We start from the raw sequence: 10,947 nt of genomic DNA on the forward strand, positions 1-10,947 counted from the left end.
TTTTCTCAGAAGCCTCTCCGCTGACCAATAGCGTCAAGGACTATAAGCATTATCAAAGAACTTGAGGCGACGTAGCAGCACGTTCAGCCATGCAGGCAACTGCGTGTCAAATTTTGATCAAGCCTATAAGCTTGTGTTTACGACAAGTCCACTAGGCGGGTCCCGCGGCCGAAAGCTGTTCAGAGTAGACGTCTCATCGTTATCTATATCTTGGAACAGCGTCTACACAACTAGCAAATTTAACAGGCGAAATACGGGGCCACTTTATTTGCGAAGCAAACTATCATTTTGGATGGAGGCCTGAGGTCGGTCTGGACGCGAAGTGCGTCTTGCTGACATAAACCCTTTGGCCGAATACCGGCTGCCAAGCTGGAGCTCAGGAGCATGCAAGGCTTGGCAATGCTGGAACAAGCTGTGGCGTGTGTCCGCGTCAATGGATTGGGCGGCTGGTAAGGTTCGTGTTCTGGTCTCTGCCGTTGACCATACAGTACATTCGTGAAACGCCGGAGATAATTTTGTTCGACGAGCGTTTATACGAACGTGGGCGGTGGGAAAAGGAGGAAGCGCACGAAAGCCAAGAGATATGTGACATGTCACGCCTGTCAAGCGTGACGGATATTATACCTTGGCCATTGCAGCCATGATGGCGGTCTGCTTGAAACGCCACCGAATGCTCCTCCTCCTCTTTTTCCTATCTCTGCTATGGTTTGTCGTCGCAACAAACGCCGCAGACTCCTCCGGGGACAATGGCTACTCTTCCGATCCCATTCTCAGGTATAGACCCCCGTTCTCCAAGTCTCTGCCCGTCCAGATCCTCTCCACCGGAATCATCCTCACACTCGTCGTCATGCTCTTCCTCCACCTCCTTTTCACCGCACAATACCACTATCCGATGGCACGAGCCAACTACGTCCTCCAAATGATATGTGTTATCTCCCTCATGGTCTCCCTCATCGCCACTTTATACCTCATCTTTCGGTCAACCGTGCAAGAAAGCCAGCATTGGCCCTACATGCTCAGCTATCTTCAGGTCGACATGCCTCGTTTCGACTACGGCAATGGTCCGACAAACAGCACCGATCCTACGATGCTGTATGCGCATGTCTGGACTGCAGCGGAGAGCGCAACTTGGATAGTGATGAATGCGACGACATCGACAGTCGTCCAGGTTCGTCCCTCTATCCTATTAATAGATAGCCCCATCCAACTCTCCCCATGCAGATCACTCATATCCATTTCTTGACGCTCCTCTACCCATCATCTCTTGAGGCAAGACTCATATTTTGCCTGCTCGGTAAGTCGTGCGTTTAAGTTGCTTTTCGCAATCTATTTCCCCCCATTTCGCCATTCATTCTTCTTGCGCACGAATCAATCATTCCGTCGGGGCTAACCGACATCAGCTCCCTTTACCCACCTTTCTTCCTCCTTCTTTCACCGTATGACCGTATCACTGATTATTAGCCTGCAGGCCCTTTGGCAATCGTTGCGGCCGTTATGCAAGTCCTCCCCGTAGCCATAACTTCCCCAGAGGTTCTCAGCGTGCTTGAGGATGTCCGAAATGTCTGTAATGCGACCCTCTCCCTCCTTTTCACCACCGCTCTCGTCCTATGGGGCTTCGTCGTCAACCGCGAACAAGCTTGGCGCACTGATGGTGGTACTGCGACTTTTGGTGCCGGTGCCATCATACTCGCCCTTATCTCCACGACCCTCAACTTCTTCTACATCCCTCGCTCTGACCAGTACACCTGGCTCCCGAAGCTTATCTGGGCAGTGACACTGTGGCAAAGTTTCCTCGGATATTGGTGGTGGGTGGGCTCAGGCGTCGGGGTGCGCGAGGCGGAAAAGCGTATAGAGTGGGAAGAAAAGAACATCCAGAAACGCCAGCTGCGCGCTCAGCGGAGGAAGGAACAACGCGAGAAGGCCAAGGTCGTTTGGAAGGGTGTCACCAGTGCGTTCAAGCCTAAACCCGATTCTCTCGGGTCTCTGCAGAAGCGCCGGGCGCAGTCAAGCGACAGCGATGCTGTCTCGGTAGGGGAAGGAGAGGCTCCAGATGACCAGTCTGAGAGACACGCTGGTTCTGCGACGGTCATGGACTCAGGCTCGACGGCCCCGTCCTCGTCGGCTGTGGACTCGACTGGACCCACGTTTCTGCGACCATGGCGCAGTTGGTTCACAGCTCTCCGTCACGCCCACCTTACTGCCGCTCGTGAACAGGCAGTCGAACGCACCGAGCGTATACACCAGGTATACGGCCGCGAAGATAGGCGCAACTCTCAGCGAGAGCCAAATGCGCGCGTTATTGGCTGGGGATTGGGGAGTTTTGGCTTGCGGCAGTCAGAGCGGGGGCGGAGGGAACTTGAGGATGGAGCCGTAGATGATGAAACGGACGCTGCGACGCTGACGAATGAGCCGGGAGTTGTAGGGGACGCAGAAGATGGGAGGGGCCGATCGCGAACGAGGCAAGCATTAGCCATTGAGGAGACGGAGGCGAGGACGTGGACACGTACGTTGTGGTGGTGGTCGCCGTTCCGGCAGTGGAGGTTGCAGGACTCGACGGCGTATCGATGATGTTTGCTGCGTTGAACAGCCTCGGTATGGTGACGTGTTTTCTTATTTTACTGACTCTGCTGTAATATTGTGTACTTATATGTGCTATTGCATGGAAGCGGACCCGGCTCCTTCGGACGTCTCTCAGACCCATCGCGTTTCGCGCAAATGCCGTGGGAGGGAAGCAAAGTTATATGACTGTGGCCATCTGGGATTCACGATCCCAAGATCAACGCATCGCTGCACTGTTATCAAGCGCTCACCCGTCTAACATGAATCGTTCCGCAGTGACATTCCAGCCATCGACTACCGAGTGGATGTGTGCCAAGTTGCTTCGTGATGACGCAGAGAGTACCATTCCCCGACCAGACGAGAAAGCCTTTCGTTCGTTTGGACGGGATAAGGTGCCGATACGAGTTATGTACGACGCTCTGAAGATGAGGGAGAGTGGTATGGTGTCTGGTTTGATGGTCAGTCTCGTTCATCTCACCTTGTCACCGAACGCGTGAAAATTCAATCGAACGTCGTTTAGGTACTGCTGAGGAAATATGTGACACAAACGCTCAACTTGACATGCTACTTTGATAAGCAGAGAAAAGATGCTATTGAGTCGCTTCGGGACGAGGTACGTCACTTCCTTCCTAACACTATGCAGCCACACCGTGGACATGCGACGTTGATGTTGACGATACGAACGTCCGCTCAGATCCGAGCGGATTCTTCGCAAGACTCTTCGTACTCTGCGTTTCTACGCGTATTGTTCGTACGCTATGAGGATGCGTGGCCTATCGAGGCGCTCACGAGAAGGTTGATGATACGCAGGACAGAGATGCTGCGCGAAAAACTGGTGTGTGCTCGTTTGACCCTGTGACTAGAACAGTTCTGCGTCACATCTCCGGGCCTGACACTGATACGCGGACACAGGGCAAGAAACGGGCGCCAGCGTTGCGTGGAGTGCTTGTGCGCCTTTGGGAGGAGCGTCCTGGCGCATCCTCTAGGCTACGCTATACGTACCCATCCTCTGCAATGGTCACTACCCGATCCTCAGCCAAGGCTTCCGCGTTGACGAGGAAGCGTGTGCGCATCGTGGCTCCGGGAGATGGACTCTACCGGCGCAGTAGTCGAAACCGCGTCCAGCGCAAGTCCACTAGGAATTTGAGCGTCCAAATGGGCAGCCAACGGATGCTTGTGTCGCTGCAAGAAGCGCTCCCGCGGAAGCTGAGTGCCGTCTGGATCGCCTTCCTCACGCGGGATCATGCGTTCAAGTCGGACGCTGGTCTGAGTCAGATGTCGAGGTGGGGTGTGAGGCAGCTGGCGCCTTGGTTGAGCGAGATGTTGGACGATGCTAGTGACAGGGATGTTGCTCAGTTTTGTACGTTCTTGCTGAGTTTTTTCGCATGTGCTTGAGAACCGCTTCGTGTCTCATGCATATGTGGATCTGGGTTATCATTTGACGCTTTTGAACCATGTCGAGACGTACTATAAGCAGAGAAAAGGAAGCACACATGCATTCGTTTCTTTTACCGAAGCATCGCCGAGATATGGAGTACTGACTTACGAGCTATCTCTAGATGGAAGTTCACTAGCACTTGCTCTCTTTAGATAGCGCTCGTGTTTACCATGTGGCAGGAAGATTGGAGATCGTATAATAACCTTCAACCCTGCCGTCTACGTACCTTTCCCGGAACCAACGCGTTTCTGCGGTGCTGTTCAAGGTTATCCTAGACTGGAAATGAGCTGCCCTGTCTTGACATCGCAAGTGCTAACATCTCAGCCGTTCGTCAATGAATGGATGTGTAGGGAAATACTCTCAGATGACGCCGGGAGCATCATCTCCCGTCCTCAAGAGGATATATTTCATGCCTCTGGTAGTGACAAGGCTCCGGTCCACATCATGTATGATGCTCTCAAAATGAAGACTGGCGCCACCGTAAAAGGATTCTTGGTCAGTCTCACCATAAAAACATCGAGCACACGAGAGCTGAGCGCTGGCTGCGTGCTAACCAGACGCTGCTGAAGCCATACATAAAGAAGACGTTTGACTTGACCCGCCCGTTTAATGCGCAGAGGCCAGATGCCCTGAGGAGGCTTTATGGCGAGGTAAATTGCCTTCCCTTGATAACATTCACCATCCGTCCCTGACCTGTGGCGTTGACACTGCGCACACTCGAATAGGTGTTTATTGCCGCCTCGGGCGAGTGTTGCTGTGCGCTCTTTCGCGTGTTGTTCCTGCGTTATGAGGACGCATGGGCCATAGAGGCGTTGGCGAGGAGAGTCATGATCCGTCGAAATGATTTACTACTAGAAACCCAAGTGAGTTGGCTTCACCCATGATCGAAATCTTCTTCGATGGTCACACCGACTCTTTCAGGGCAAGAAACGGCCGTGTGTGGTGAGAGGCACATTGATACATGTTTGGGAGAAGCGCCCAGCAATTCCCTCTGTGCACCTGGAAAGCATCCCTTCGTCAGGTGCACGGCTTGAAGTAGCTGTATCGGACAATGTTTCTACGCCAGTTGAGAGGCGAGCGCCGTCGCATTCATCGGGTGCACGGCTTGGAATTCCCGCGTTGAACAATGTCTCTACACCTGCGGAGAGACGAGCGCTCCTGGTGCCGTCAAAAGATGCGCCACCGTGTCCCCTCAACACGCCGTACGGCGTCTGCGAGCCTCATATTAACCTCATTGGCCCACTGATGCAAGACCAGCAACGCCTGGTGCAACTCAACAATGCCCTTCCTCGGGAGCTGAGCGCGATCTGGGTCGCCTTCCTCACGAGGGTTCACCCGTACAAGTCAGACGCTGGCCTAGACGAGATGTCAAAGTGGGATATGAACAAGACGGTCGAATGGCTGAGCAGGACACTGGGAGACGCGCGTGACTCGGACGTTGCGAAGTTCTGTACGTTCTTGCGGAGGTTTTTGGTGGGCGTCTGAGGGCTGCCCGCACGGTCCGCTGGGCACATGTAGACCGCCAATCCCCAATGAATTGATTAACCCATGCGCGTGTATGTATAACGCCAAAAGACAAGAAGAAGAAGTAGAGTTGATATCTATGTGAATGATGCGACACACGAGATGACAATGCGTGAATAAAATAGAATGCATGCATAGAGGAACAATGCGAATGGCCGATGATATGAGACATGGGCAAGAAGACGCCAAGAAAACGTGTATAACGACGAAATGAAGTTGTCTACAATGGGCATAATGAACATAGAGAAACTGACGAGAGGCGGGATATGTAAGATAATGAACGTAAGCAAGGTGAAGCTCACTTACATTGCGATGCTTTACACAGATCGTGTGCGCCAACTCTTTTGCAAGCGGGGTTTCCCAGGCCGTCAATGGTGTTGAGAAGCTATTCAGGAAAAGTCATTAGTGCACGAGGGATAAATCATGAAAAGGCTTACGAAAATGCACACTTCAACTGAAACTCCCTCCCCCTCCCCTATCTTCCTCGTAACTGTGGAAACTGGCCTCACCGCTCATGATTGCATGGCGCTCGGGAGTTCGGTGAAGATCGTCCTGACACAAGCGCCCGATACCCTGAACAGGCAATCCCGATGCCTCCTGCGGGACCCACTCGTAGCTATTAGGTGTGACCGCGCTCGGGTCCATGTTGTACGAGACGACGGGCTCTCGAAACCCAACGGTGAAGGCCTGGGGTTGTTCGCGCGAGCCGTCTGGCCTGAACCCGTGCGTGCGGAGATGCCGCGTCGCATTCGAGCGGACCACGAAGCGCTTGTCGCAGCCGGACACCTGGCATTTGAACGCTGTTGGGTTGTGTTAGATGTGGTCAAGACATGGAACCCGGAACTGAATGAACGGACACCGATTCACCGATTCGAGGTTACGATCTCCTCAAAGCGGTACGGCTATGAAAAGGGTGCTGCGGATGGGCTCACGTCTGGCCCCAGTATGCGTGCTCATGTGCGTTGCCAGACCGCTTGGGCGGGAGAAGACTTTGTAGCAGACCGGGCACTCGTGGAACCGGCGCTTCGCCCCTGATTTCTTCAACGCCTGTTTCTGTTCCTTCTTCTGCTCCTGCTCCTGCTCCTGTCCCTGCTCCTGCCCCTGCCCTTGCCCCTGCTGCAACTCCTCGTTGGCGTGCTCGTCCGAAACCTGTTTCTGGGCTTCAGCCGCATACGCCATCGATAGATTCTGGAAAGAGCCGGCAGTTTCGTCCGAATCCTTCCTGCGATACCCAATAGCACCGCTCTGAGTCATATAGTATCCTGCCGGTGGCAGGGGCATGTTGCACTCGTCGGTGCACTCGTGCGACCACAGGGGTGAGGCACCGTCGCTGAGGGAGGTGCTCATCCACGCTGGCGAGTTCGGCCAATAGCCGGTGGAGCGAGCCGGGCTTGAGAATGCCATGGATGAAGGTGAGGCGGGTCGTCCTGGGCCCAGGGCTGCAGTCAGCTCGGAGTAGCCGGTTTGGAGGGACAGCTGAGAGGGATCCTGGCCCATATGCTCAGATGGCATGGGGGCGTAGTGTCCCTGGTCGGACGACGAAGACGGGGGTGGATTTCGGCTAAAAGACGGCGGAGCACTGTCCATAGAGTCACGGAAGGAATCGTAATACGATCCTGAAGACAGCGCCGATGACAGTGGGTGGTACGTAGGAGCATTTTGAGCGATTTGTTGCGGCTGGGCCTGGACAGTTTGGGAAAGATCGGGCTCCGTCAGATTATATGACGGGTTTGCGGCAGAGTACTAGTCGGGGGAGAGTAAATGAATGGTCTGAGGTAGAGGTGAGTCACACTGCTCACCGAGCTGAACTCATCACCGTAGCCACCTGTTCCGACACCAAAATCCGTGCGTTGGAAACGCTCTGGATATCCTACTTGTTGCTGTTGCCCAGCTGAGTGATATTGGGGGGTATCGCACGAGGAATTTTGGTGATATTTGTTGAGAGCGTGGATATCGGTTCTGGTATGAGACATGGGCAGGGATGTAGCTAGGCCAGCACACATCATCGCCGACGATGGGTAGGGTATGGTGGAGTGTGGCTGGGACCCTATCTCAGAGTCATCATGGGGGCTTTGGCCAATCATGTACATGGTGGGAGTGAGAAATGAAGCAGAGGCGGCTACCAGGATAAGAGAACGAGGCGACGGAGAAGTGACTTAAACTCCCTTGCCTTAGGTTTGAAATGAATGCTGCACCGAGCGACCTGCCAAGGACAGATTGATGGCCGACGGAGTGGTACAGCTCCCGTTGGAGGCTGGAGCATCGATGTTTTAACCTCGTGACGTACTATGCCTGTGCCCCCGATGAAACAACGCGCCTGTCGTGAAACATCCTCGACTTGCACTCAGTCCCTTGGCCACATACTCCTACAACAACCTTCAAAAACTTAATATTCATATATCGCAGTGTCTTCCACAGCCTGAGACAAAGCGACAGACTTGCCTGTTGTCTGGGAGAGATGCCAGCGAGATGCCGGCTTCCACCGCGCTAAACCCCCTATCTTCCATGGACAACATTCCAACGTTTATATGTCACATTTATCTAAACATTAGTGTACACAATTAATGTACAGTGCTCTTTGGGTACCAGTCATATCGTCACCGGGAGCTCAAAGAAATTGGGTAACATTTAACCCGGTGCCCTGAGCGAATAAGCCTTGAAGGGTAGAACACACGACAGTCTTTCGAGCCGTATTTACTCAATTTTAGGATCTAGCTTCTGAGCTTCGACTATGCTATCAAATAGACCTAGCACAGTCCACAAACAAATTTTGGGAGGTAATGGCTGAGAGACGCGTTCAAGATACTTGAAGTACATGCATGTTTCACGAAGGGCGCGTTGTTTCATCGGGGGCACAGGCATAGTATATGTCAGATTTGAGCTCTGGGTTGCGATCAGCGAAGGACCGACGAAATGGCGGAAGCGGCTCCACTCCCGTGATTGCGGTATGATGCATGCATGACGCCGCGGCGTAATACGAGTACTTGTTGAACCAAGATGGACAGCGAATATTTGGGGGGGTGCCGTTAGGTATAGGCGGTGTGAGGATGCATGACTGGCAGCTGAAAACAAGACAAGGGTGAATACTATTAGTGGAATAAGCGCGCTTGAGCTCCCATTTTTACAAGAAATAGGAGCACCTAGACCTTCCTAGGCTCCATCCACAGCCCAGCTGCGATCCCTTGTGCGAATGAGGGGGCGAACTTACCACCGCTGGCGAATATTAATGTTACTCGAACCCAGTGATGTGAGACTATAAAGCCTCATCGAGCCTCTGACGATCACCCTGTTAGCCTAATAGAAGACCGCCGCCTTATTGGATGACGTACACTGACCTGCTCCCCTCTAATGTGCCCAGACCTACGCATCCGGGGGCGCAACGCACAGGTTGGCCGCCGCAGTCGGCAAAACATCAAGGTTATGTTCACAAGGTTTGCACACTCTCTCGACTTTCGAATTCGGCTGCTGCAGGAACCCGGTCTGCATTTCGTGCTGGACGCCACTAGGTGATCTCGATCAGGATCTTTTATTGGGGAAGCCCTATGACTCCGCCTGCCGCTCGGCGCACGTGAGCGCCGGCAATGCCCGAGCTGGCGACGCGAAGACGCTGCTATTGCATGGCGGCTTCGACTCACACTAAAGGAAAGTGATTAGGTGGCTCGGTAAGTCGGAACACCTTTCCCGGGTGCAACATAACGCAGGCTCGCATTCCAAGTTAATTAAGCCCCGGTTCAGAGTCCGTGAAACTCGCCCAGCTAATCCGATTTGGTTACCGAGCTTCGATATCCCGATGTCGGAAGCGTCGTACCATAACGTCCCCTGACGATCATTAATATTTCCGATTGACGTGCATCGGGAGCAAGATAGGAGGTCCATTTGGGTATCCTTTTTCACCGTTTCGACACTATCGGGCGTATCTGGCGCCTCAGAAGAGAAGCAAACGAATGGAGCTCGAACGTTATATGTGAGCGTCGGTGCGGCGCCGTCCCTGATTCGCCTATGCCGCAAGCGTCTGGGGGTAATAAGCCGTTCGCGTTGGTGTCGTGTCATATATAGCTCATGTATATCTAGGCTTAGAAGTTTAGGCAAAAACACTCACTTAGGCCACTATCGCCTTGGGACTTTGAAATGTGGTTTTCAATAGATTATGGGCCATATCTACGCTTCCTGTGAGCTGGAAGCAACTCTAGTCTCAGGTTGTTTGTCTGTTGTGGCAGCTACTGAATCTCTGGAGAATCCGAATCTCTAACAGACCCCAGACCGCTTCATCAGCGTCATCCATGTGGCTCTTGCAATACTGAAGTTCGCTTGAACTGAAATTTGACCTCATTTTTTGATATCAAGACAATACTTGGCACCCAACGACGAAGCATATAAAAAGCCAATGGAAAAGCCCCCGGTCAATCCGGTAGGGTGAGCGACAGGGCTAGATAATGGCCCGAAATGCGAGATTCATGAAGTCACATGGTGACTTATTTCGTTAAAAAAATATACAAGAAGGCCCTGTGCCAGAAGAGTCGACACATGAAGCCAACGTTCTCTAGCGCTCTTTTCGGTTACCCCGGCCCGTGGAGAAAATGAAGACGTTTGAATAGCACGGGCCGCAAGAGCAGCGGAAATTACATGCCACAGATACATTGCAGACGTGGTTAGTACGAGCCCCTTTAGCTATGAGTAGACAGATGAACACCCGCCACTTGACATCGTGTGATCCTGCGACACCGATGAACGCGTTCTATGCACTGTTGGTTGACTGAAAAGCAAGTTACATATATATACGACGGTGATCCCCGCCACGATAGCGTACGGATGAATAAATACATGGATACAGTATAGTGCAACGGGATGAACATGTATCACGAACATGATCATTGAGTACGAAAGACATGGCGTGCGTGGTGGATTGTTTATAGATTGTAGAACAGACTCGCGAGACGGTCGATAGAGACGTATGTCATCGTGCGCCTATTGAGGGCACGACGAGGCGAATTGGCGAGCGTGGGCCGGCTTCGCCCATCGCAAAGCTAGTTTGAACCGCAAGAGCAAGCCTTCCCTTGTTTGGTGCACTGGCAATCGTCACCGGAGCCATTGCATGAACACTACGAAACAGGGATCAGTAAGAGGGGATTGGCGATACAAGGATGTTCGGGAACACCGAACATACCTTGGATGAGTGTGTCGCGTTCACGCACTGCTGACAGTCGCATTTGTTTTTGGGGCAGGCGCAGCCGGTACCGGTAGGGCCGCAAGCGCTGTAGATGGTGTGAGCGCGTGAAGAGGTGAGATGGTCAAAGGGATGCGTGCTCACCCGCAGTTACTCTGGCAGGTGCAATCGGTGGCCATTGCGATAAAATCTGGACAGTGGTGGGTTGTGCGGTAAGGGATGCTGAGTGTGCCGGTGAAAGTTCGAGGGGGCGAAGTGAGAT

General features: G+C 53.0%; 3 protein-coding genes across 3 annotated transcripts; 1 reads left to right on the forward strand and 2 right to left on the reverse strand.

The window, feature by feature from the left end:
• Positions 1-669: 669 nt before the first annotated feature.
• CONPUDRAFT_137573 (uncharacterized protein) lies at positions 670-2,695 on the forward strand (the record flags this gene model as incomplete). The annotated part of the gene is made up of 3 exons (XM_007771092.1): positions 670-1,168; positions 1,222-1,294; positions 1,469-2,695. Coding segments are annotated over 3 exons (1,672 nt in total), but the record flags the coding sequence as incomplete, so codon positions are not given.
• A 2,982-nt stretch (positions 2,696-5,677) lies between these two features.
• On the reverse strand, positions 5,678-7,131 carry CONPUDRAFT_82604 (uncharacterized protein). The gene is made up of 4 exons (XM_007771093.1): positions 6,379-7,131; positions 5,959-6,321; positions 5,828-5,906; positions 5,678-5,770 (listed from the first exon to the last, which is right to left on the reverse strand). Exon 1 carries the CDS (start codon positions 7,106-7,108, stop codon positions 6,410-6,412), a length of 699 nt encoding a protein of 232 aa, XP_007769283.1. The 5' UTR covers positions 7,109-7,131; the 3' UTR covers positions 5,678-5,770; positions 5,828-5,906; positions 5,959-6,321; positions 6,379-6,409.
• Positions 7,132-10,545: 3,414 nt separating this feature from the next.
• On the reverse strand, positions 10,546-10,864 carry CONPUDRAFT_57402 (uncharacterized protein; the record flags this gene model as incomplete). The annotated part of the gene is made up of 3 exons (XM_007770848.1): positions 10,546-10,620; positions 10,686-10,773; positions 10,830-10,864. The coding sequence occupies 3 exons, from the start codon at positions 10,862-10,864 to the stop codon at positions 10,546-10,548; spliced, it is 198 nt and encodes a 65-aa protein (XP_007769038.1).
• Positions 10,865-10,947: the final 83 nt, after the last annotated feature.

This window comes from Coniophora puteana (genome assembly GCF_000271625.1).
Source record: "Coniophora puteana RWD-64-598 SS2 unplaced genomic scaffold CONPUscaffold_7, whole genome shotgun sequence".
NCBI classification, from domain to species: domain Eukaryota; kingdom Fungi; phylum Basidiomycota; class Agaricomycetes; order Boletales; family Coniophoraceae; genus Coniophora; species Coniophora puteana.